Source organism: Miniopterus schreibersii (genome assembly GCF_964146895.1).
Source record: "Miniopterus schreibersii genome assembly, chromosome: 11".
Classification (NCBI taxonomy): Eukaryota; Metazoa; Chordata; class Mammalia; order Chiroptera; family Miniopteridae; genus Miniopterus; species Miniopterus schreibersii.
In genome coordinates, this window is record NC_138111.1 from 40569076 (window position 1) to 40596686 (window position 27611).

A 27611-nucleotide genomic window follows, 5' to 3' on the forward strand; every position below is an offset into this window, starting at 1 on the left:
TGGCTTTAGTTATCCTAAAATTTCAACTTCTTGATTAGCTTAGGCGAGAAATGGTTTGGTATGCCAGAGGCAGTTCTAATTAAGTCACAAACAGTTAAGACTTGCCCATTGGCTAGGCCCAATGCTGGCCTTAGGCACACGGAGCTGAATGTGCAGTCCCTGACCTCAAGGATCTCATACTTTATCAGTGCAGCTGAATCAGGAGTTGTTAAACCCTCTATAGATGGGTTCCTCCAGGCCCTCCATCAGACCCATCCGGCTGCTGTGGCCTGTGCTCCAAAGAGCAAATGATGCTGACTCAAAGGGAGATGAAGGGAGTGCCCAAGTCACCTGCTCCTTTGCCCTGCCCTCCCCTTCATCCAGCCTCCTCGAGCCTGGTTCTTCCTCCCCAGCCCATTACTTCCCTTCCTGGTATCTCATATCCTCACATGAACCCCCAATTCAACTCTCTGAGGGAAGCCCAGGGCCATTCAATGGACTTGAGTTTGAGTGAAGGGAGGGAGCAGAGGGCGGGATGGAGGCATAGGCTGAGCATGTCGCAATCACGTGGACCTCAGGTAAATGGATGAATTACCTGTTAAATGGTTGAACTGCACTGTAACCCCTTTCGATATTAGAAAAATAATTCTGTGCTGCCTTAGATAGAATATTGGACATACATTCAGAAATGCCATAGTTTCAGTTTGGGCTCAACCATAGACTACATGTGTGACCCTGCAGAGTCGCTGGGCCTTTCTTATGGTCCAAAAAGACGACGCAAGGAAAGACTGAACCACTGTTAGCTATCACTATAATAAAAATAGTAATAATTATTATTATTAGTCTGTTATTACTAGTAGTACCTGCAATAGTAAAAATGACAAGAGGAAAGATTACGTGTGAATCTATCAAAAGCACAAGTTCTCCCGACTCTACACTCACAAACCCAGTTTACGGTGGACCACTCCACCCTTCGCATGTGGCCAAATGACCTCTCAGCTACAGCATTTTGTCCCAGTGGTAAGTAGTGCAGCTCAATCAAACAAGAAAAGCCAGTGACAATAAAAGACGAGTCGAATGTGGCCATACATTCATTCACACCCTCCTCCCTCCCCAGGGTCAGATATGCTAAATATGACAGGCTGACGATGAACGGTGACAAAAGAGCTATCATTATCCTAAGGTTATTACATCCAGACAGTCTCATGTGGCTCCCACAACTTTCATTACCAAAACTTTATGTAACCCTTTTAAACCCCTAATTATACCATGTTCACAGAACTGGCCATTTATCCAGGTAGTGCATAGAATCAGTTCCTAACAAGTTACATTCTTAAATCCTTTTACTTTCATGAGTAACAGCAGCAGTGATCTTTATTTCAGGAACTTTAAAAATAATATTCTCTTATGGAAAATTTAAACATATACAAAAGTAGAGAGAAGAGTTTAATGAACTGTCGTGTACACACCACCCAGAACCAGCTTCAACAGCTATCAGCTCTTGGCCTGTCTTGTCTTGTCTTTACCCAACCCGCTCTCCCCACTGAAGATTATTTAAGCAAATCCCAGACATCATGTTACGTCATCTATAAATATACAAGGGTGAGCAAAAGTAGCTTTACAGTCCTCACGACTGTACGTGAAACACAGTTTACTTTTGTATTATTATAATCATATCCCGCCTGCCTTTTTCCATATGAATAACTGTAAACCTACTTTTGCCCACCTCTATGTATTAGGTTGTCCGTAACTTTTTTTTTAGTGAACATTCCTAAAAGAAAAGAGCTCTTTTAAAAACATAATCACAATATCATTATCATCCTCAAAACAGGAATAATAAATCCTTAATATCATCCAATATCCAAAGTGTTCAAGTTTCCACTGTGGGGACATTTTTTAATAATGAAACTAAGTTCCCTTCATTGTCGGTCAGTGCACACAGGACACAATCTATACAGAGATGTGGGTGCTAGGTGGTACACGAGGCTCCATCACCAGCCTTGCAGCCCCATGCAGAAATTTGAATCTCATCAAAATGACCAACCATTGCATGTCACGGACCTTTAAGACCATTTCCAAACTGTCTAAATTAAATATACAAACGCCGTGAGTCTAATACAGACATTTTATAGGATCAGCTACTTTTCAAGAAGTCAAAAGTAATATTTCCGATTACCATTCTCTATTACTATTCAGATCATTTTCTTATTTCTTTCATTCTCCAATTCTCACTTTGGAGCAGAGACTACATTTTAAATTCCACTTACCTGTAAAAAGATGTGCGCAAGTTTTTTTAAGCTTATTGGCTTGATCGTACAACTTTCGAGAACTTTTGTTGGACGTTGGACTCAGCCTCTGTCTCATGGTTTTGACACCCTGTCTAGAGTCTGGGTTGAAAAAAATCACAATCGGGAACCACTGAGTATAATTCAGCAGGTCCACGGCTTTAGGAGTCACATCCAACAGTGCATGCTTATCCTGTTAGAAATGGGGAAAGGTATGCAAATGGTTTGTAAAGGCATATGGCATCAAGAATTTGTCTTAATAAGTAAAGGTGGTATCAGACAAAACTTGTCACTTCAAATAAAAAAGTAAAGACGACCTTTCTCTTCATATTATGTGCACTCAGTACTACTAATCTATTAGAATTCCTGAGAAAGTTGAATTAACAGGTTATTTGGTACAATGCTGAAAACTCTGGAAAAAACAATACATCATAACCACAGAATATCAAGTAGTTTCCACACAAAGAAACATCTTGCATTTATACTCATTTTTTACCGTTAACATTTGATGATTATTAAAATACAGACTCTTATTCTCAAAGACTGCAGCAAACCATGACTCAGTTCTTTCTGATGGATTTTCTCACCTGTTCAATAATTTGCCTCACGGTATTTAACCGCACCACCCCGCTGGATTTCTCGGATCCTGCATCTTTTGGTTCCGTTTCTGCAAAAGCAAAAACAAGGGGCTAAATAATTTATTAGAAACCAGTGACTACCAAATATTCCCACCCAGCATCAGTAATGATGGGACATCTGACATAAGGTGCCACCTAATGAGAGGGAATAGGAAGGACCCACACAAGCTGTTTAGCTGAAATCTAATCATGAGAAGCAGGCAGCCCCACAGGTGAGACAAGTGGTTTGGACTCTTTGCAATATCATTGTCACCAAGCAATTTAGAGAAAAGGAGACTAGAAAGACATAAAAATCAAATGTGTTTCAGGGTCCTTGGTTTCATTCCAAATTTAAAAAAATAAGCCATGAAAGACAAGGTGGGAAAATTGGGACAACTGAGAAAAACCTGAAAAAACATACCATACTAAATAGTATTATTGAATCTGTGTTAAATTTCTTAGCTGTGATAAAAAATAATGTGGCTGTGTAGGAGGAGAGAATGTCTTTATTCTTCAGATATTCACAAGGGTAACAAGTATTATGTCTGCAACTTAAACTTTCAAATGGTTCAGCAGAGATTCTAAAAAGTGTGTAAGTGATGCAGATGGTGGAGGGGAGTGTATATGGCAAAATGTTAACTTGTCACGGTGACTCCAGGTGATGTATATGTGATTATTTTTTCTGTATATTAGAAAATTTTCAAATTAAAATTTTGTAAGGTAAAAAAAATCACGGATAGACTTACTAGCAGTTTGGAACAGGTGAGGTAACTCAACTGCCAACTTTTCCATTGCTATATCTGCTATGGGGCCAAATAAGACCACAGGTCTCTTGAAACCAGCTGAAATGAGACAGAAAAGGCCATGAAAACAATACACTTCCTTAGCTGTTAAAATAAAAAGCAAAAGTATTTTATAGGCTACTGATAACATGTCTCAATGAAAGAAACAGTATGTTCTCCCACCCCCAATTCAGCCCAGCTCTTTTCTCAAGAATATTCCTTCATTCCCCTACTAGTAAAGATAAACTTTATGATAGGTAATACATAAAAACCTGAATGGCAATATTAAAAAATAACCAAGGTTGTGGAAATATGCCACCATTTACGAGTTTGCACAGCTTGCCTCTTTTAAGTCTTTTCTCGTGTTTGGATACAAGTCCAACTCTCTAACCTGGCTTTGGCCTCAGCAAAACAGATAAGTTTGAACTTGACAGCTACAGTCTGAAAATGCAGACAGACCGTCTCCCCGCGCCGCCCGGCCCCCTCACCTTCTCGCAGCAGAACCCTCTCGTAGGCCGGGAACTTGGTGCTGACCGACACGGCAGCGGTGAGGTCCTCCCGGCTCTTCCTCAAGTTCTTCTTCAAGCCGGACCTCTGGCCGCGCATCCTCCAGAAGTCCGCCCTGTCCCCGGCGTTGTCCCTCTGCGCATTCTGGACGCTGGCCATCTGTTCAGCTCTGCGGGAAGAGACGACAGGAGTAGATCTCTCGAGCTGAGAAAGGCGTGTGAACACGCATGTCATCAACCGAGTCTGCTCGGTATTTCTGATGAACCGCAGCTTGATGAGGAAGAGGTGTCACAGGGTGGGAAAAGCGGGGACTCTCCCTTCCCGATGGGGGCAGGTAAAGGCCCGGTCCCCATAAAATCCACTAGGAGCAGCTCAGTAATAGACACACTGAATGTGGTTCATTCTGAAAGGCTGGTGTACAGGAACCAGACTTGAAACCCTGCCAAAATTCAAGTGTCTTTCCTATTCTCCCCACCGTGAGCAAACCAGCAAGTGTCCGCTGAGGTTGAGGATGACCGACACGCACTGGACAAGGGCAACACATCTCCCAGAGGCGTGCTGGCACGCTACAGCCACTCGGCATCTGCTCGCGGCCGCGCGAGGCAGCGGGCACTCCTTAGGACATCGTTCAAACACAGCCAAGTGCAACAACCAGCTGTGTGATGCTAAACACTCACACAGCCAGCCAGCGGCTATTTCACAGTTCCAGGCCACTCCTTGTATACGAGTAGACGGTGGGGGACAAATAATGATGCCATGTATGGCTTTCTTTTTGAGGGGGGTGGGGCTGTGGTTTATTTTGTGGGTAATGGGAAAGAGGGCCGTGTGGGAGCGTGTGATGTGGGATACCTGCTTTTGTTGGGGATTAAGCCTTTCTCCAGCTCGTTTCCGATCCTCACGGCCAGCCAGTGGCCCAGCTTGCCGTCATACAGGGTGTCCACCACTCGGAAGACCTCCCCCCTGGTGAAGGCCAGGCTCTGCGGAGTTTCCTTCTCACATTCAAAGTGGCTTCTTATAAAAAATGAATCCCCTCTGCCACAAGCCAGTATCTCTCTGTACACTGAAAGACAAAAGCATTGCTGGACGCTGCATTCTGCTTAGCTACGGGTCTTTTCTTAAAGAGTTACCGCCTTCTCCTACCTTCTGATCAGCCCCTTAATTTCCGTCCCCTTAGCAAGCTCAGCGTACAGGCACTATGGGAGCCATGGCTCAAGCAGGAAAAGGAAAGGAAACGAGCTTCATGAGCTGCTGGGATGGTCAACTTTTTGTGTCAACTTGACTGGCCCACAGGATGCCCAGATACTGGGTCAAACATTATTTTGGGTGTTCTGAGATAAGATTAATGGTTAAACTGGTACACTAAGTAAAGCAGATTACACTCCCTGATGTGGGTGGGTCTCAGCCAATCAGTTGAAGGCTTGAATAGAACAAAAAGAGGAACCTTCCTCTGGCTTAGAGGTAACTAAGTCTTCCCACCTTCGAGTGGGACACCAGTTTTTTCCTGCCTTTACACTCAAATAGAAACATCAGCTCTTTCTAGATCTCAAATCCGCTAGACTCTGGACTCCAACTACACCATCAGCTCTCTTGTTTCTCAGGCTTTTGGACTTGGACTAAAACTAAATTATCAGTTCTCTTGAGTCTCCGGCTTGCCATTCACTCTACTGATCTTGGGATTTGCCAACCTCCATAATTGTTAGGCCAATTCCTTATAATCAATCAATCAATATCTCTCTGTCTCTCTCTCTACACACACACATACACACACACACCCCATTGGCTCTGTTTCTCTGGAGAACCCTGACTAACAGTTGTCAATCAACCCTCTGAGGCAGACAGGAAAGATACTATCAACTCCCATTTTATAGGTGAAAACAATGAGACCTAATAAGGTGAAGCAACTTGTCAGACTGGTTAAGAGTTAATGTGGGAGTGGACCAGTAGGTGAGGCTCTTTGCATCCATCATATGAAAAACTCAATAATAATTTAAGGATGAATCACTGTCCAGAAAAGCAGTTATATTCCAAATTGACACAGCCAGTGAAATTATTTCATTGGGTGCAAAGAAAACACTTCTCTAGTAAGTTAAATGGTACTCAAATTGTCTCCAGAGATTAGGTGTTAGATTCAAATCTTTTAAAAATTTATCTTTATTGTTGAAAGATGTCCCCTTTTTGTCCCCCTTTGACCCCTTCCACCCTATTCAATTTTTTAATACTCAAATTTACCTATTCTGGTCCCAAGACACCTCTCTCATCCTCATCCCACCATTAAACTAATGAACAAAGTTGCTCACCATCAGCTCGGCTCTGAGCTAAAATGGTCACCATTTCGCCTTTGGGGATTTCTAACAGGTAGAGAACAGCATCTTCCCGAACCAGCCCTCTGAAATCCTGTGTGTTCACCTGATAGGAAGGACAAACAGGAAAGACAAAAACAAAAAACAAGACATTGTTTATAAAAAGGTGCCACCCGAGCTTTTCATCTAGGCCTTTTCATCAGGGCCTGCCCAGAGCAAAACTAAGATGTAAAGAAGTCCTTAGTTCCCTGCTCAAGCCCTCCCAGCATCCAGCTATTGGCCAGGACTGTGTGGGCATCACCACACCTTCCTGCCTCCCCACACCACCAACCACCCCTTAGGAATATGCATTCCATCAAAAACCTGTCACTAGATCAGATTAGAACTTTTTGTGGTTGTGGTTGGTCTTCTTTGAGTCTCCCATTGAGGAGGCCAAGGAGGTAATGTACAATCATGAAACAGGTAACTATAATCCAATAGAGAGTGGTGGGGTCTGTGGCAAACAAGCATCCTGGCCCAGCTGAAGACATTAACACTATTTTTAAGTTAGTTCAAATAAAAGCCTAAAAACAAAGGTTCTGATCAATTCTACTTTTCTCCTATACCTTCTATTACATAAAAGTGTTTAATGTGAGTTTAAGAAGTTGAAAAGCACTGGCCTTATATGGCAGGCCAAGAGCCTAATATACAGGCTTATATACTTAAGCTTCTGAAACACACTTATTTTTGGTAAGGAGACGACAACATTTATTCCCCATTGATTCAGGAGGGGAAACTGTAAATAGCTTTTGGAAGTCAGAAAGCAAGTAAAACTGAAATGTGTGTGTGTGGGGGGAAGACATTTTGACATCTTTGTTTTGTACCCTTCAAACCATTTTAAGAGAGAAAATTATAAATAAGTAAAATGCAAAAATTATTTTAAAGTCCCTAATATTTAATAATGTATTACAGAAGTAAAAAGATACGAATTCCTATAAAATATTTTCTTCAATCATTGAGGACTGTAAAATCCTTTAATTAAATAGTGCTTTATTACTAAAAATAGTTTATTAATTAATGTTTGAATTTACAATTCAGTGAAAATAGGCACTAGACTAAAACTTACTTGGTGTTTTTAAAATAAAGTGATTTGCTAAAGCAATCACATTAACTTTTCCTTTGAAACAACATTTAGCACTTAAGATAACTGTCATTCCCATCGCTCCATCCCCCAATTAGGGGTTATCGCACTTTAGTACATGATCGTTTCTTATGCCATTTGTAGATCTACAAATGTGTGCCTATATACGGCCAAACGTATGTTTTTATATGCGTGTATATGCTTATATATGTTTATTTAAATAAGACAGGGCCATGGGGCTGGGGAAAAACCTTAAAGGTCCCTCTATCCATCTCTATGGCCATGTGAGACTGACCTTCCATCAAGCGAAAAACTTTTAATAGTCAAAATTTAAGCACAAAAGGTAGCTACTTTTAAAATCCATGGGGTTAATAAGCAAACTTAGGAGTTTTTTTCTCTTTTCCATACTCTTAAATGTTTCTGAAAGAGAAATGACTACCAAACCAAACAAATAATAAGCAGAGAGATAGGCCATGCACAAAAGCATGTGTTTCTGTTATTTACAAGGCACAGCCTTGGCCACAGCACAGCCCACTCGTGTTTTCATTCCACATGTCAGACTGTCACCCTGACAAAAGGAAGAGCTGCACTTAAAACCTGTGATACAAAAAAGTGATTGGTATATATACATAGCTCACCACACAGATTCAATGTGGCCATGAAAAGGAGTTCTGAAACAAATTAAAGTTAAAAAACGAACAAACAAAAACAGGACAGCACGCTGATACTTTGAAGGTTAGGTTGCACAGTCCTCTCCAATAAATACCCTCTTTTATTATCTAGTTAGTAGGCTGCAGAGTCTCCCGAGCCTGTTGTGAGCCTGCAGAGGATCCTGTATCAGCTACAGTGTGTGACTGAGCAGCGGTGGGGCTGCTCAGGCAGGCGAGCTCAATCTTTCTCACCCCTTGACAGGACTGAGGACTCCTTTTGTAGTCAACAGAAAATTTATTCACAATCAGAAATGAAGAAGCCAGTTCCCACAAGTTCTTCCTTTTCCACAAGTGAAAACAGGAAACAAGACACTTTCTTAAGTATAAACACTGCATACATACCATGGCTTTTACCCATGGAAGTGACTCTCCCCATCTTTATCAACTTACAGAGAGGTCAACTTGTCAAGTCCCTCTGTGAATTCCCTATTTTATTTCATGGGAATTCAGAAAACGCCCCCTCCCCCCACTCCCTAGTACAAAAATATTTTATCCTTGATCCGTCATGAGCAAAAGCTTCCAAATTCCTACCTGGCTTCCTATGGCTCCAACACTAGTTAGGAACACACTTTCTCTTCTTTGGCATCAGCCCAAGAGTAAATTGGTATGAGCTGGCACTGGATGGGATTCTTATCAGTAGCACTTGGTAAGTGATGTTTCCTAGGATCGTGTGGCACCACAAGGTTCACTCAGGTACACTTAGTCTTCTAGGATCCTAACCGGAGCCAAAGAGGGTCTAGAATATCACTGGAAAGCTTCAGCCAGGCTCATGATCAAGGTTTGCCCTTCATGTGCTCCAGAAATGAAATCTGAGCTACTGCAACGGGGCCAAGAGCCAAGAAGAAAGAGGGCCGCCCAGTTTGTGCTCTGCTGCCTGCTTCCTCAGGAATCCTGCTTTTATTCCCCTCTCCTCTGAGCCTAGATACTCTTATCAAACCCCTAGTAGCTCCTATATAAGAAATGCAAGTTTACAGAAGTAGAAATTCCAGTGAAGCCAGGTCTCCAGCATTCTGTATTTGTATAGTCAAGAGGTCCTTAACATTCCTGAAGTTTATTCTGAAGTCATTGGGAAATACATTACACCTATTGCAAAAAACGTCAAAGCTGAGTTGGCTATCATTTTTAAAACCAATAGATTATACAAACACATGTATAGTAACTTTATATTTGATTAACCAAGAAATCCCCCTCCTGGACAACTTTAGATATAAATAACATATTCAGTGGCATCGACTTATTATTTTCCAAAGGGTAAGAGAAGAGACAATTTTGACCTTCATCCTCTGTGGCAGGAACTCTGCTACGTGCCTGTGTTATCTACTCTCATCTTCCCAGGGTCCCTGCAAGGCAGGTCCTCTTATCCCCACTGAACAGATACAGAAACTTGAGTCTCAGAGGTTGAGCCAGGGTCACAGAACTAATGAGAGGCTGGGCTGCGATTCAAATCAGACAATCTGATAGCAGCACCCACCTCTGTTCAACTACAGCACACTGCCTTGAGAGTGACAACCAGAAGGGGAATAGATGAAAAACCAAATGTTAGCAAGATCTTTTGAAAGATCTTCTTCCTAGGACTTACAGTTTTGAATTTTTTGTTAATCAAGCTAATACAAATCTTTGCAAGGGTCTTGAACATTATAAATTCCCACCCAGAAGTGAATTTTAGGTTCCAGGACTGAGAAGACAGGACCCATTCCAGGGACACTGAGACCTTGATCCTGAGCATCAACAACCCGCAGCTGATCTATTTGCACAAGCTGGACCACTCCCCCTTCCTTATGGAAGACCCCCAGGACCCCCCCTTTCCCAGTAACTTCTAGAAACAGGACTGGGCTTTTCTTACCTTCAGAATCTGGTCCCCTTCTAGAAGGCCTTCTTGCTCTGCCGAGGTCCCCTCTTGAATGCCGGCCACAAATATCCCGACGTCGTTGCCACCAGCCAACCGCAGGCCCACGCTATCTCCCTTCCTGAACTTCACCATTTTGGTATTGGGGCTGCAAGCGTTTCAGTTCCAGGAAGAAAAAAATGGAAGATTATTTTTGTAAACAGGGACCAACATTAGCAGATGAGAGATTTAATTTCTTCTATCTATAGAGTGATTTATAGTTTAAGCCTCATTTTCCTCACATAATGTATAATTTCATCTTGTAAGATGAGTATAACAGGCCTACTTTACCAGTGAAGTAGAAGTATAGGATGGTCACTCAACTCAACATTAGAAAGCAAAAAAACGGCAAGATAGGGGTTAAAATCATGGCCACTTGGCCACTTGAATGATTCTTCCAAAGGAAAGCCGCCACCCAGGACTCTTGTCAAATGGACACACAGCCTGCATTCCAGAAAGCCACATCCTAACCCAGGAGCTGCTGCCCTTGAACACTGAACCAGGGGTTCTCGTTATCAAATGCAGAGCCTGGTGTCACATCCCTCCCCTCCACACCCTGGGATCATCACGTCATTGCAGCCCCAACGGAGGCACCACAGTTAAGCTGTTCTTCACCTGTCTGTTGTTACTGACGTGCCAAACTCAAATATTCAGCATCACATTCTGGAGAAGCAGCCAGATAAGTGACGAAGTAAACAGAGTTAACATCACAAACTTTACCCACTTCCACATTTTAATCTCCTACAAATGATTGCTCTTTCTCGTAAACACTAGCAACAAGGGTAGGTTAAAGGTGGCTGATTATATGCAAAATCACCATCTGTGGTTAAAAAGCACCATTCTTCTGGGTTTTGGTTAAGGAGACAGAGCTTTGTGAAAAAAGACACCGAAATAAATACCCATATATTGCTTCATCTTCAGGACTGGGACGGAGGAAAGTCCTTGGTACTGCTTTTGGAGGAGGAGCTGCAGATTAAAAAGCACCCATCATTATTGACTTGGACTAAAAGGAGTATGTCTGTCTCAAAATATACAGATCACAAAACTCACCAAAATTTCAAGTCTGTACCTTATGCTCCATATACAACATTGTGCCAAAGGTTTCTCAAAATAAGGGAGAAATGAACCTCTAGAATGCAAGATGCATAATCACATGTACCAGAAGGCACTATTTTTTTTAAACTAAAAAAACCCCACCTCACAATAATGCTGTTTTTCCAAGGATAAATATTTATGCATGTAAAGTCATGATAATAATTATCGCAGAGGCAGGGTTAGAGGATGGGCTTGAGATCAGAGATAGGATATAAAAGGACCTCAAACTAATCAAATATGACAAAATGTGACTAATAGAAATATATATTTGGTCTCTGCCCCCCAGTTCCTGACACAAACTTCCTGAAATCCCCACAATTTCCAGGGTGGTAGGGGTGCCAGGAGCATCCTTTGTTCTAATATTTGGTCTTTGGCCCCGGTTCCTGGCACAGAGCTCCTATATCCCTTGGAATTTCGCGGGTGATAGGACAGTCCTTTTTTCTAAAGACATGGCTCCTGTTAGTAGTGGCTTCTATCAATGAGCAGTTAAGAGTGGAAGAAACATTGTTTCATATTCTGTAAAACGAAGTCTCTGCCTGGAATATTAGGATTTCAAATCCTTGAATCAGAATGTCTTTATGCTTTTTAAAGACATGCCTGGTGGGTTCCTGGGTAGCCTCAGGATGGGGCTGGTCACTGGAATTAGCAAACCATGATTAGAAGCTTGGAACTTCATCATCCAGGGAGGGGTGAGGAGCTGGGGACTGAGCTAACAACTGATCATGCACATGACAAAGCCTCCATAAAGCTTTGGGGTTCAGATGGCTTCAGGGTTGGTGAACACAGGGAAGCCTTAGGAGAGTGACACCCCTTGAGAAGGCATGGAAGCTCTGCGCTCCTTCCCCCACACCTTTCCCTATGCATCTCTTCCATTTGGCTGTTCCTGAGTTGTATCCTTTATAATAAACCAGTATTAGCAAATGAAATGCTTTTCTGAGTTCTGAGAACCATTCCAGCAAATTATCAAACCTGAGAAGAGGGTCACGGGAACTCCCAGTTTAGAACTGGTTGGTCAGAAGTAAAGGTGATAATCTGGGACTTGAGACTGGCATCTTAAGTGGGGGGCATCTTGTGGGGCAGAGCCCTTAACTTCTGGGGTCTGCACTAACTCCAGGTAGTGAGGGTCAGAACTGAACTGCACTGTAAGACAACCCGGTGGGTGTCTAGAGAATTCGAGAATTGGTAGTTGTGGGGAGGAAACTACCCACACATTTGGTGTCAGAAGTATTATGTACAGAAACAGTTCAGGTTGGGATCAGAAACAGGGGACAAAAGGACCATCACTAACCAAACATAATAAAATATGGCCAATCTCTTGGCATAGAAAAAAGGCTGTTATTCTTTACTTTTCTTTTTTCCCAACATTAAAAGAGAGACAGGATTGCCTTTCATACTTGAGAATGATTTTTTAAATTAATTTCTCTCTCCTTCCAGCCATCCTCTGGATTTACCAAGCAGAAACTTCTGAAAGTGACTGTTTAAAATGAGCCTCACCTGGGGCTTCCTCTTGCTGTCTGGGTTCCTTACTGGTCTCTGTGGCAGCCGCAGTTGCAAGATCCCCTGCACACTTAAAAGGAGTGGGTGTGGAGCCCATCTTGGACCATCTGCTCTGGATGTCCTCCCTTGAACTTAAGCACATGTCATGTAAATATTCCATACTGTGGCAGAATCACAAATACACATGTGTGCACACTCACAGTGATGTGTGCAAGGGAAAAGACATGTCACCTTACCTCGGCTTTTCCTTCAGCTTTTCATTTGAGGAATGATAATCATAGTCGGAATATTGCTGCCGTCTCTCCTCTGGGGAAAACGATCGGTTTGACTCTATTTCCGAGACATCTGGTTTCAAAAATAAGAAAAGACTTCAATGAAATATTTAAGACCTGTACCAGAAATTATCCTGTTCTCTGGTTAGGAGATATGGGAACGGAAGAGAGGCAGGCAGTAAATGTGCTACTAGCCTAATAGTCTTCCCGAACTGAAAAAAAAATCTGATAGTTAGAAAGGAAAGGCATTAATTAATAAAGAGAAAGCCAAATACAGAATTTTAGGTTCCTCTTTCATTACACCTTCTATCAAAGCTGCTACCGAAGACTCAAAATTCAATTACTGGATCATATATATGCTTCTCAAACATTAATGCACACACGAATCACCTGGGCCCTTGTTAGAATGCAGTTGCTCTGGGGTGGGGCCTGAGACACTGCAATTTTGCCAAGTTGCCGATGGGGTGAGGACCACACTGTGAATAGCAAGGCAATACACTATAAGCTCCTAGCGTGCTGGGATGATCTCTCTGCATGGCACTCATAGCAGTAACAACTGCGTAGACTTTGGATATAATGGAAATTAAACTAAGTTCTACAGAGCAATTCTTTTCAAAATCAACATCTGTTTTAAATTTTAAGAACTTAATATTTTTTCTAAACTTTGCTACACAAAGGCAATATTAGATGGTTAACTAGGAAATATGATTACTTGTTTTTAGTGGTAATTTGTATATGGTTAAGATGTTATCCTGTGTATAATTCATATTTTGAGAACTGAATATAGTATCCTAAAAGAAAAGAGGTGACATGGATTGCTAACCAATGATTACACATTAGCTATTCTGATTCTTTATTGTAGTGTCTACTGGTTTATACTATCCCTCCACATTGTCTTTGTTATAAATATTAATAGCCACTTAAAAAACACACACACAAAAACATGAGGAAGTGCAAGGATGAGCAATTTACAAATGTATGTAGTTATTAGTTCTTCCAACTGCTCATACATACATTTTTTTACTAACAAGTTTTGTTCTCAGTGGCCTATTCAGCATCCACTGGGAGTTCACAAGGGCATCAGAATTTCACACTGGAAACCTAATTACAACAGACACTTTCATAAGAAAATAACAACCAAAAACTACTCTTTTGGAATTCAAGTTTCAAGGAGAGGCTTTCATTGGCAGGGTGGCTCCGCTAACTAGAGGTGAGAATGCTGCAGCAATGGCCTTCCTTGCTCCCAGCCAAGTTCACAGCTTCCTTTCTTTACCTTCTATTTCTGAGTCGCTGTCATTTAACGAGGGGATGTTGATGAGCGTCTGCTTGCTGTCTCTCATCACCACCAGCTGAAGTTTTCCTCTTGACTTCTCTATCAGTTTTCGAGCATCCGTTAAAGACATGTTCTCAGTCACCGTCCCATTGATCTGTGTTTATAAAGAACAGTAGTGGCATATGCAATACAACTATTCAGATTTTCTCCTACTAAAAATGTAAAGACTTTGCTCATCTATTCAAACAGACAGGGGCTTTAGGGTGACTGAATAAAAATGAATTATCCTTTAAATTAATTATAACCTCGCGTGCCTGGATCCCAAATACAGGTGTGGGAGAGCTGTAGTGTACTTAAGTTACTCTGCTAATTTATTTAACTTCCAAGCTCAAGACGATGGTTTGGTTTACTACTGGAAGGTGTCTCCTGACCAGAGAGGTTTACAAAAACTATTAAATATTCAGCATTCATATACCACCAACTCTCCCTCTCATCTTTCCTTAGTTTAGGGAATAGGAGCTTAAACTTTAAGCAAACAGGGAAGAAAAAAGTACTCATTGATATATTTTTAAAAACTGACATTAAACTATTACAGATCTCCAAGTCTGGTTTCTCTGATAAAAGTTATCTGGCTCTGGTGCTCTTCCCAGCCTTTGTCTTACTACTGACGCCCATTGCAACAAGGTTTCCCTGTGCTTGCACTTGAATGTGGAAATGCATCTGACTGTTCTCTACCCCTGTCCGCTCACCTTGAGAATTATGTCCCCTTCATGCAGGTTGCCATCTTTAGTTGCCAGACCCGAACTGGTCATTTCCTTTATGAAGATCTGACTCCCCAGCCGGAGACCATACTCTAGAAGATAGAAATATAAACATACACATATTTCATCAACTTATTCCAAAAACTTAGTTTGGTTTTTAGGACTATTTAAAAATATTAATGAAAAGTAAATTTTGCACAAGGGACATTTTATAAGACAACTGGCATGGAGTCATCCAAAAAGTCAATGTCATACAAAAGAGAAAAAGAAACTACTCCAGATTAAGAGACATAAAAACCAAATGCAATGCATGAACCTTCACTAGATCCTTGATCCCACGTGGGGAAGACTTGGGGGGGGGGGGGGGTCAGGCGCATTATTTTGGAGCAACTTCAAAATGAACTGTACTATAATATTTTAAAAGGGATATTAATGTTAATGTGATAAAGGCATTATGGTTATGTAGGAGAATGTTCTTATCCCTGGGGGATACCTGCTGAAATATTTAAGGGTAAAGGGTCACGTGCCTGCATCTTCCTTTCAGGTGGTTCCAGAACACTAGAGAGACGGGATTGGGGGTGGGAGGGAGGAAGGAGAGGGGAAGGGGCAGGAGAAAGGGAAAGAAAGGAAGGACAAAGAAAACAAATGTGGCAAAATGTTAACTGGTAAAACTAGTTGCAGGCTATATATGAGTATTTGCTATAAAATTAACATTTTCAAAATAAAATGTTGGGGAGAAAGAAAACAATTCAGTACATCTCAGTAGGCATATTCTGCTGACAATGCAGTTGCTTTATAGGAAGGCACTGCAAACTGCATAGCCTTCATCTGTAACCACTTAGATTGTGTGGGGTTTGGCACTGAAAATATTTCAGTGTGTGAAGAAAAGGGGCAAATAAGCCAGGCAAAGCAAGAACGTATTTACTAAAACCATCACAGCTCTGAGGTTTTATGGACTCTGAATTGTTCTCAAAAGAAAAAACACTGCACTAAATATGTATATTTTAAAATATTTTAAATACTATTCAGACTATTCTGATTCTACTTATTAAACTTGTAAAAACATATTTTTAAGAACAAATTTTGGTTATTTTAGGAAGCCAAAAGGTTTTAAAAGAGACACATTCAAGTTTTATTATTACTGTTCTGGATTCAAAATCTTATCATTACAGAGTAACTTTCTACAGTTGGGGAAAGTTATGAAGTAGGTTTAGAGCTAAGTTTTAAATGGCTTATAGTAAGTTACCATCAAATCTTACCATAAAGAGGTTCACCCCGACCCCCTTAGGAAGCTGACACTCCAGAAAGAATAGGGTAAGACAGGACCTTCTTTCATGGATGACAATTCTCTACTGTTCAGGACAGGGGGCTGAGACAAGCCTGAGTGGTGACTTCTTTCTTATATATCAATTCCATTAGCCTCTTACAAACTGCACTCTTAAGGTTGCAGATAGAATTATTGGTGTACGTGTGGACATCTCTTAAATGAAAAAAAAAATCAACTGACCAGCTTCTAAGACATTTACCAGGAGGCTATTTGGTGCCCATGAAATGCAGCAGCTGGCCATAGGAATGGATCACATATTTCTTAATCAAATGTAGATCCTGCCTACTGCCATATTTCTGTAAGGATTAATTCTTATGCAACTCTAGCCAGTGACAGCTAAGTTACTGTGTAACCTGAGCAAAAGTGGCCAAAAAAAAAAAAGTCTCTTAAAAAGTGGAACTTTTTATTTTTAAATGAATTCTAAGTTTGAGGAACAAAAGGGCCTAGGAGGAGTAAAATGCCGTATCTGTAAAGGGTGATAACCCCCTTTTGTCCTGTATAGTATCACTAAGACCAGGCATGACTTGCGCAGTCTCTTAGGGCAAACAATGTCTATTTCAATTGTGGGTCACAACATTAGTGAGTCTTCGAATCAATTCAGTGAGTTGCAACTGGCATTTAAAATTAAATGTAATGGAACCTCTCGGAATGTATCACATAAAGTACTATCTCATGAAAATTTTGTTCAAGTTTTTATATGTACATCCATCTGTGATTGTTTGCAAAATGGGGTTGTTTCTATGGCAGGAGGAGGGGAAAGAGAGGGAGGAAGAAGGGAAAGAAGGGAAGAGGGGGAAAAAATTACAGGAGAAAAAGATTGAAAAGCACTCACTGCCTTAGGTAACTCAAGAACCTTGTGTGCAAGTCCTATAGAATGTGCACTGGACCTCTCTGAAGGAAGTCTCATGCCAAGTCATCTTTCTCAAAACCTCAGTCCACCTTTCAATCCAGGAGTAGAAAGGTTTTGCAATTCTTGTGGGTTGATGTCATTATAAACAGAAAGAGTCTATAGAATCCTTAAACCTCCTAAGATGCATATTCCTCAGAGATAGGCTATTAAAAATGCAAATTCCCAACCTAGAAAGCAGTAAGTTTTTCACTTTGCACACTTGGGTGCTCTTCATCTTTTTTCCCCCTTGGAAGGAGAACAATTAGAGAACAAAAGGAGAGAAAGGATTTGTCATAAGGAATTTAAAAAGTCAGAATCCAAGAATCAATGCAAGGAATACCTCACATTGGGCCCTATAGCCCTGTTCATTCAAGATGTGGGCAAGTCGCTTCCCCTGAGTTTCAGAATCCTCACCTAAACTGTAGGTGCTAGTAGCTTCTCTAGCTGCCACACGGGGTTTTAGTGAATTCTGGATGTGATTAAGTCTGTGAAAGTGCTCCAGGAATGCAACACAGATGGGCAGCTTGGGCCAGAGCCTGCCTCATGCATGGGCATGTTACCAGCATTGGGGTTCTTGGGCTCCCCAAGATAGAATTCAAGAGGAAACCCCAGAGAAATTTCCAGGAAGATTTTATTAAGCTTATGCTCGAGCACCAGGGAGACAGTAGAGAGGAAATCAAGGTCCTCTGAACTGGCCGAGGGGCTGGCTCTGCTTTGCTGCTTTTTTAAGCTGGGAACAAGGCGGACTTGCACAGAAAGATGGTTTTTTTAACAAAGGTGGGCTTCTGCAACTTTCCATGTCAGGGTAGGAAAGCAAGCAGAAGATAAAATTCTGCATTTATTTATTTATTTTGAGCAGGGAACAGAGGGGTGGTAACATTCTTGCATTTGGCTTATGTACGTGGCCTTCCTTCTGGCCACCTGGCCATAACTTGACTTCCTAGCCACCTGGTATTTTTCTACTCCTCAAGGCCCAAGTCCCTGTGCTACCTAAGGCACACCAAAAACATCTCTGAACTTTGTTATCCCCACCTGTAAAACAGGAATGAGTTCTCCTATCTACGACACAGCATAGGTCCTGGCACAGAGCAAAAATGCAATCAAAATGCTAGAGCACTGTCCTCTATTGTGGTTTCATCAATTTAAGCTTCACCAGGCTCACCAAGAGGGCTTGTTAACCACACAGATTCCAGGCTCCCATCTCAGTATTTCTGAGTCAGTGGGGCTGCTGGGCAGGGGCCTGAGGAGCTGCATTTCTAACAAGCGTCCAGGTGATACTTATGCTGCTTTGAGAACCACCAGCCTAATCGTTCAAAGCCAAATTTCTGCAGCCTGTGCAAGCTCAACGTGCAAGTCAATGAGCTTTTCTGTGCCTCAGTTTCCTTGTCTATAAAATGAAAGATACGCTCACTCCTACACGAGGTTGTGCTGAGGGTGAAATGAGCTCATCGGTGCAAAGCATCTGGGTCAGTGCTCGGCACACAGCGAGTGCCATGTAAGAGCGAGCTGTCGTTACACTAGTGCTCCCCTTCTTCAAGCATTACTACCTTCACTTGCTTTGCTTTTCGTCAGGAGGACCCCGATGGGCCTGTCCGTTTCCTGCGGGCCTCCATGGCCCGGCCGCCCCCTCGGCTCCAGGCTGGGACTGCGCAGGCGGAGGTGCTCGCAGCTCCGGGACATCTCGTACCGGGGGTCCGCCTGCAGCCTGCGCCTGGGCTCCACCTCCGGGCTGTAGGTCGGGTCGTAGGCCTGATCGATGCCCCTGCCACGGCTGCTATCCCGGCCTCGCCCATAGTCATGGTCCAGGCCCCGCTCCAGGCTCCGGCCGCGGCTCCGGTCTCGGGCTCCGTCGTAGTCATCACGGTCCAGGCCCCGCTCCAGGCTCCGGCCTCGGGCTCGGCCGTAGTCGCTGTGGTCCAGGCCCCGCTCCAGGCTCCGGCCGCGGCTCCGGTCCCGCTCCCCGCTGCGGGGCCGGTCGTGGGACCGCACCCTCTCCAGGCTGTCCTCCCAGCTGCGCAGCCGGCCCCTCTCGCTGTACCGATCGCTGTACCCGCTGCGGGCGCTCCTGCGGTCAAACTCGTCCATGGCCTCGAAGGCCCTGTCTTCCTCACCGAGTGGCAGGCCGCCCTGCAGCGGGGCCAGCTGCACCTTCCGGGGCCTCTTGACCACCTGTCAACCAAAACACAGTGGGAAGGCAGGGCAGTCACAAGCAACCGAGGAGAACGCAGGGGTTAAAAGCTCCGGTTCTCCTTCCAGTAAGGCTGCGTCCCTAAGCCTCAGTTTCCTCACTTGGAGGACAGGGGTAATAAAGACCTCCTAGGGTTGAGAATAAAGTCAGACAATGAGTGTAAAGCTCTCAACACAGCGCCCCCCCAAAATCTGCTTCTACTCAGAGTGTGCAAAGTACCAAGAGACCTTAAATCACTAAGTTATAAAAATGAAAATGCAGAAAGTGAGGCAGTCTATATACCACTGCCTAGATTCTTCCAAAGGCAATGTCATTAAAGGGGGCCGGGGAACGCTCCTAGATTTCAAAGGACATAAAAGATAAGGGCCAGGTGCAGTGAGTGAACTTGGATTGGATCCCATGGGGAAGAAAAAAAGTCTATCAAAAAAATCTTAGGATATGGACTGGATATTAGATGATATTGGTAGAGTTGTTAATTTTCTTAAGATAGGATAATAGTATAGTTATGTAGCCCGACCAGATGTGGCTCAGTGGTTGAGCATCGGCCTAGGATCCAGGAGATCATGGTTCAATTCCCAGCCAGGGCAGATGTCTGGGTTGTGGGCTCGATCCCCAGTCGGGTGCATGCAGGAGGCAGCCAATCAATGACTCTCTCATCATTGATGTTTCTATCTCTCTCTCCCTTTCTCTGAAATCAATAAAGATATATTTTTTAAAAAGTATAGTTTTGTAATGTCCTTATTTAGAAGACACATGCTGAAGTAGAACTGAACTGTAATGTCTGCAACTTCCCTTCAAATGGTTCACTAAGAATATGCATGTGTTTATAGACACACGGATAAAAAAATAAGTAAATATGGCAGGATGTTAACATGTAGAAGATATATGTGTTTATTACATTAATCTTTGAACTTTTCTTTCTGTTTGAAAATTTTCATAATATAAAGTTAAAAAAAAAAAAGGAATACCACATACCCAGTGCATCCCCCTAGCACTGCCCTTAAACTCACTATACTCCAAATTCTCGCTCTGTGTGTCCACTGGCCCTGCTGGAGTGAACACTCCTAGCAGCACAGACCTGCTCCAGGGCCAAGTGGAATCTGGCTCACAGTTGAATCTCAACCAGTGTTTGCTAAATGAGTGAGAGAACAAATGAATGAATGCTATAGAAGGCCACTGTCTCCAAAGGAACTCGCTTATGAAGATACAACAGTTCTTGTCTGGGGCCTTTACAAATGAGGTTTGAGCTAAAATTTATTTTCTAAGTTAACACTCTTCTGCTACTGTTCTCAATCTAGTTAATTCTCATAGGGAGTAACTGTCTAACCTGGCTCTGAAGGCAAACTCACTCAGATAAAGGAATTACTGGTCGTACGAAGTTAGGAGAAAGACGAGAAAGGCAGAGAGGAATTATTTACATACATCTGTACATCACCCATTACATTACCCTCTTAAAGAACTGAGGATACAAGAGGTAGCGGCCCCGAGGTTACATCATTCTGTCAAGTGCTTAAAGGCAAGTGGTAATTTTCTTCTGGGCATAAAGACAAATTCTACAGAGGCGAGCTGAAGCAAACCCAGAACTTACAATGGCAGCGATCTTCCCACTTTTTCTCAGCTGCTGAACTGCGAATGAATGGAGTACGCCCTCCATGGGGGTGCCGTTAACCATGACCACCCTGTCATTTTCTCTGCAAACAAAAAATAAAAGCAGGATGTGAAAAACTCCCATCTATTCACTGACTTAAGAACAAACAGGCAGCAAACTGAAGTGAAATGCTTATAAAGGGCTCTGTGTCTGATGACTCCCAAGGCTTAATCAGTCAACTCAGTCTGAGTTCTTCTGAGGAAGGAACCCAGGAGCCACTCAGCCCACTTCTGACTGTGTCTGCTGAAAACCAGCTGTGTGGGGGGGGGGACGGGACACCCAAACCATGAGGTCCCTCCAGGAGCCACTTGACAATGGCGAGGTCTGGGGGTAAATGAAATCCTGCATCAGGCCTCCATACCCCAGGTGCAGAGGGCTTCAGGAAGTCTACAAACACCCCTCAAAGACGGTTTATATCCACTTGTGTTTTGGACGGGAGGGAGGCAAAAGCTTGCCTCAGATTCTTAAAGAAATGCTGAGTTCACAGAACCCTAACTCTTACTTTATCTCATCCCCGAAATCATTTATAAAGTCTACTTTGCTCTCTGAAACACTACGAACTTTTTGACTGAAATGCCCACAGAACCTAAACTTTGGAGCTGTCTGGCCACAGCAGTCAAGTGATTAACTTTAGATTCTGCCCTGAGAAATGATGCTGAGGGACTCAGACACGCATTTTTTCAAATGGCGTTCTCTCTTCAGACCAGAAGGGTGGCACCTGGAAAACTTCCATTTTCATGTCGTGAATTTTCCCAATTTCCACATCCCTCTTACAGATCAGATAATCATTAAGCCAGAGTATCCTCATTAAATTCTTAATGAACATAAATTAAAATAAACAGTGTTGGGCAAGCATTAGGGGTTGGGGGCATGCCAATTTTATTATTCCATGTTCAGAAATGGTCCCTAAACCCAGGAATGATAGTTGTGACCATTAGAGCTACCTTCCTAAGGAAATGGCTGCTCTCCTTCCTCCAACATTTGGATGTTCCCAAAGGACTGGTATGTTATGGTCCTAACTCACATATATATTCATATATATATATTCACATATATGTATATAAAAGCACGCAAAGACATGTGTATACTTTTTAGAAATTATTTTAGAAGTGCACACCACCCAGAGCATCCTGCCTAGGGCCACGGTGGGGTGGCAGGGGCTGGGGCGGGAAGGAAGGCCACTCACTGAAGCAGCCCATCGGCGGGACCACCTGGAAGCACGTCAGAAATGACGATTGACGTCTCTCCATTTTCAAAGTGGGGGTTGTCTCTGCCTCCGGACACTGCGATTCCAAACCCTCTTTTGGAGTCCTGTTCATTGAAGAGCAAAAGAAATAAAAAATAAAAATAAATTAAAAATTTAAAAACCCTTCCACAAGTGGCTTTCAGGATTTATTACAAGCACTCAACAAAATAAAGGGCGAAGCAATCACCAGAGGCAGCTCAGGAAGAGTGGGCTTACAGAACAAATAAGCAGCGTCGCGGCCAGCTGACGGGGTTAAAAGGAAACTCCTTATCTAAAGAAACAGCCCGCAACCGAGTTATCACCAGCAGCTGGCAGGGAGGGGAAACAACAGTGTCTGTCCAAACAGGGCTGTGCTGTTCCAATCGCCCATCCTACCTGTCCCCATATCCTGGCCCGAGCTGGGACAGTTTCGGGCACAACCAAATCTGTGCTAAAACCGTATTTTTCGAGTATTCCTTAAGCTCCCACGTTAGGTAAGCTGATGGGTCCATTTTAATACAGGGTGAAAAAGAAGTAAACGGATTTTAAAGATAAAATCTGCAGATAAACTTAGTTTTGAGATCTCATGAGACAGTAAAGCATTAAAGTGTTTTCTATATGCACATAAGGTGGAAATACAGATTATCTACCTCCGTGGTCAAGAACTGTAACAGGGCCCTAGCCAGTGTGGCTCAGTGGTTAGAGAGTCAACCCACGGACTGAAGGGTCTCGGGTTTGATTCTGGCCAAGGGCACGTGCCTCTGCTGCAGGATCGATCCCTGACCCCGGTGGGCGCGAGCGGGAGGCAATCAATCGATGTGTCTCTCTCACACAGATGTTTCAAGCTTTCTCTCTCCCCACCCCTTCCACTCTGAAAAGCAATGTAAAAAATACTCTCAGGTGAGGCTAAGAAAATAAAAGAGCTGTAACAGGGAACCCAGATAATACACAATCCCAATTCAGTTCAATGTTTAAAAAAGCTAAGCTCCCGGGTATCATCCAGATGATTCGGGTTATGTGACTAAAGCAGGGTTTGATTATGTAAAAATCTACTCAGAGAATAAAAAATTTCCCCCCAAGAAAATTTCCCACATGGGGCCCACTATGTCCACTGATAGACGGACAATTCCCAACACAAAACAGGCTGGGTGGTCCATTAACAACATGGCTCTGAATGTGGCAGCACCATCACCTCGTGCCTGGTTTTATGCAGAGGTAGCTCCATCCTCTGTGCCAGACCTAACGTGTCCCTCACCTTTGCCAAATCGGGGTCCACACTCAAGGGCTATGTGAAATGCTGGTGGAAGGGCACAGAAGAGTCAGAAGATCACTAGAGCTGAAAAGTGAGACCTAAAGAGGGGAACCCCTCAACTGATGAAACCATGATTACGGCCCCAGAAGTTTCAGCACCTGAGCACTGATCTGTGTTTTTTTCCTACCTGGATTAATTTAATACACATTTACTCAGAAATCAAATTTTCATTACAGACAGGGGTTAAAGTAGAGGAAGGAAGACTCCATTTCAGGAACTTACAATTCCTCCAAGAAGTGACAGAGGCTGAACGGATTCAGAGCAGGAACAAGACCCCTGCAGGGCCCAGGAAAATCACAGCAATGCTGACCAAGGTGGCTTGATGGAAATAAGACTTGGGGACCACAAGTATAGTTCTATCTAGTCCAGCTCAGCCGCACACAAATCATTCCCACACTCTCCGAGTCTACGCTTGCTTTGAGTGGGGTTAGAGTTAACACCTATCATGCCTACCTTAAAATCTGCTGTCAGAATAAAAAGGGATGGAGCTAACCTTTATTAAGCAACAATTATGTGTTGGACTCTCTGTACTGAAAGCTGTTTGTGTTCCCTGGTTTTAACCAAGAGGGGCAATACCTGTGAAATGACTTTTAAAATTAAGTAAAATATAAAGAGCATTTACATATGGTATTACTACTACCTTCAATACCATTGGGTGGGGGAATATTTTAAAAATCTAATTAACTCAATACCTCTTAATACAATCTGGAGTGAGACCAGGAAAACCACCCATGTCTCCTGATTGCTAAACCAATGTTTTAGAATTTAGTGTAGCCCTGGCTGGTGTGGCTCAGTTGGTTGGGCGTTGGTCCCCTGCACCCAAAGGTTTGCTGGTTCGATTCCCAGTCAGGGCACGTGCCCAGGGTTGTGGGCTCAATCTCCAGTAGGGGCATGCAGGAGGGAGCCAATCAATGTTTCTCTCTCCTCACTTCCTCTCTCTCTAAAAATCGGTAAAAAAATGTTTTAAAGTAATTATTAAAACTTAGTTTAGACTTCAAACTCACAAAGGGAATTATCAGTTTTCTATAGATTATAATCAAAAGTATAAGAGTTGTAGAGGCTACCTCAATGTCCTTAAACAGTACAGGTTATTTCCATTCCTCCCCTCTTTTTCTCTATTTTTTCATAACCTGTTCTGTCTGGGGATAGGCGAATGCACTAAATAACCTTTAGAATTTTCTATATTTATACAGACCTTAACCAAAAACAATGTAATAGCATGCAAATCTTTGTTAGTGTAGTAATTACTGCCAGCTATTCCCTACAATGCATTATCCACCTAAAGTGTGTGTGTGTGGGGGGGGGGGGTCGGGATTCTGAAGACCCCATGATCTGTAAACCCAGGAACATGACTGTGGCCTATTCCGGAATGTGCAGCACTTACCTTCTGCAGGGTCACCGTGTACTGCTCCCATATCACCTCTTCCATAACTGGGGCCTGTTTTAAAACAAGCAAAACCAGTTTGATTAAAACCACAGGCATTTCAATGCTAGAAATAAAACCCTAATTCAAGATACCTCAATATAAAAAAGTCCATCTTACACTTTAAATATACCAAGAGATGATGTGTTTTAGGAACATTTATGCTGCTTATTTTCAAACACTCTCTCCTTCAATGAAATGGCATTTTTAAGAATCTTGGAAAATTACTGAAATACACAGTGAGAGATAGGCCCTAAAAAGAATTTAATATTTAGTGGGGAGCCTTTTTATGATTACGGCTCCAAAACACTGTCATTATAGAATACTTTAAAAAGAAAATTGGATAATTTCAAGCAGGTATCTTTCATTTTTTTTTTTTTAACCACTCCCCCCTCTCCCTGTCAAAGGTAATCTCCCAGGCAAGTTTTCTGCATGTTTACGTCCAAAGGAATCCATGGCCTTATCACATAGAGTGTTCAATTGTGTAATCTGTGGAAATCCCTTTTTTCCAGCAGTATTGCTGGATGTAAAAAATGAAAATGCCTGCAAATAGACCAGTGGGGCTTCAGTTTCTAACAATATTCCAAAATAGATGTCTAGGAAAACCAGAAAATAGTGGGTATCATTTTAAAAATAATAATAATGCATTAGCACAGCTGCCTTGAGGGGAAATCCTTAGAGGCTAGAAATGCCAAGAAAGCTCAAAGCCAGAGAGATAAGGCAGCCCTGAAGCAGGTATTTACTGGAAGATACTGGGGAGAGAAACTAGAATCCAAACAGGGCAGAGATCAGATCAAAAAGGATATATTAGGGGGAAAAACACAAGGCAGAGGGAGATGGCAGGGACGCATCTCATCCTTGGCTCTAGGTAGGATGGAAATAACTAAAAATATCTCGCTGGAGAATTTCTATGAACAGACCTACACTCACAAAGGTTTAGGACTGAAATTCATTTTATGGATATGACCACACATGACCCAAAACACTCTAGCCCAAAGTGGTTCTGCTCTGGTAGGACCCAAGACACAGAGGCAGATGCAAATTTGCTCCAAGGAACTCACTAAAACACAGGTTTCAAAGAATCCCCGAGCTACGCACCTGAGGAACATGAATTCACAAATGAAACACATACACCAGGCAAGTCACACGACTGAAAGTTAAAAGAAACAAAAAAACTGCAGAATCAAATATGGTAAATACTGGAAATATCAGTCACAGACCAAAAAAAGTATGTTAAATATGCATCATGTTTACCATAGGAAATTAAAAGGGGATATTGAAAGTAGAATGAAAAAACAAGAGACCATCAAAAATGACCAAGCAAATCTGAAAGAAAAAAAAGCAAATAAAATCTGTAGAAATGAAAAAAGTGTGATAATTGAGATTAGACAAACAATGGATTAAACAACATACTACACACAGACGAAGACACTCATTAATGAAATTAAAGAAATTAACCAGAATGCAGCACAAAGTGCTAGAAAAGTGAAACCTATGAAAGAGAAGAGTGAGCGTCTCACAGTGTGTCTAATTAAATGTTCTGAAGGAGATGATAAGAGAGTGGAGGAGAGATGTAATATTGGAAGAGATGTCTCTTCCAGAATTGAGGACGTCTCAAGGTTTGGGAAGCCCAACATGTAACAAACAGCAAATTTTTAAAAAGAAAAGAGCCCTGGCTGGTGTGGCTCAGTTAAGCGTCGTTCCATGCACTGAAAGGTTGCCGGTTCGATTCCTGGTCCACTATGGGGTGTGCAGGAGGCAGCCAATTGTTATGCTCTCACATCAATTCTTCCCCCCCGCTTCACCCTCCCCCTCCCCTTCCTCTTGCTCTAAAAATAAATAAAAAAGAAAAAGAAAAGAAAAACACTTTTAAACACATGGAACTCTAGCTGCAGAAAAAGATGAAGTGACTTGAGAGCAGCAAAACAGAAGACATTACTAGTAAAAAAACAACAATTAGGACAACAGCCAATTTCTAAAGAGCAGTAATAGAAGCCTGAAGTTGGTACAGTAAGATCTTTAAAACAATATCCATTGACTTAGAGAACAGAAAATATTTTTTTAAAAACACAAAAACTGGGACAGATTATTACCACAAACCAGCAATAAAATAATTTCCAAAGGATAAATTCAAGAAAGAAGGAAAATAATCCTAGAAGACCTAAGTTACAAGAAGAAATGTAAGCCTGAACACACATTGGCTGTAACTAAAATAATAATGTATAATTTGTGAGCATTAAACAAATAAGAGACAACTAAAGCACTGGGCAAAAGAGAGTGCGAATCCAGATTAAATTATTCTAAATGTTTTATGCAGGAGCACAGCTAAACTGTTGATCAATTTTAAACTTCACTGAGTTAAATATACATGTTAAAATTTCTGGTGTAACCACTATAATAATAACTAGAGTACATAATTTCCAAAATAGCAGAGGGAAAAATAAAATGAGAAAGAAAACAAACTCTTAGGCTTGAGGGGAAAGAAGCTTCGCACAAATGGCAATTCTATCAACTGA

General features: G+C 42.3%; 1 protein-coding gene across 8 annotated transcripts in view; it reads right to left on the reverse strand.

Annotated features, from left to right (window-relative positions):
• Positions 1–27611, reverse strand: part of TJP2 (tight junction protein 2) — a 102890-nt gene that overhangs the window by 11348 nt on the left and 63931 nt on the right. For all 8 annotated transcript variants that reach the window (XM_081151908.1, XM_081151912.1, XM_081151909.1 and 5 more), the window contains 16 exons: positions 25057–25110; positions 22322–22446; positions 21076–21178; positions 18847–19468; positions 15072–15175; positions 14323–14476; positions 13014–13122; positions 12775–12908; positions 11085–11151; positions 10144–10294; positions 6468–6576; positions 5020–5230; positions 4152–4339; positions 3628–3723; positions 2852–2931; positions 2247–2457 (listed from right to left, as the gene is read on the reverse strand). In XM_081151908.1, the coding sequence (XP_081008034.1) occupies positions 2247–2457; positions 2852–2931; positions 3628–3723; positions 4152–4339; positions 5020–5230; positions 6468–6576; positions 10144–10294; positions 11085–11151; positions 12775–12908; positions 13014–13122; positions 14323–14476; positions 15072–15175; positions 18847–19468; positions 21076–21178; positions 22322–22446; positions 25057–25101 (2509 nt within the window). In that variant the 5' untranslated portion in view covers positions 25102–25110. The remainder of the gene's footprint in view (positions 1–2246; positions 2458–2851; positions 2932–3627; positions 3724–4151; positions 4340–5019; positions 5231–6467; positions 6577–10143; positions 10295–11084; positions 11152–12774; positions 12909–13013; positions 13123–14322; positions 14477–15071; positions 15176–18846; positions 19469–21075; positions 21179–22321; positions 22447–25056; positions 25111–27611) is intronic.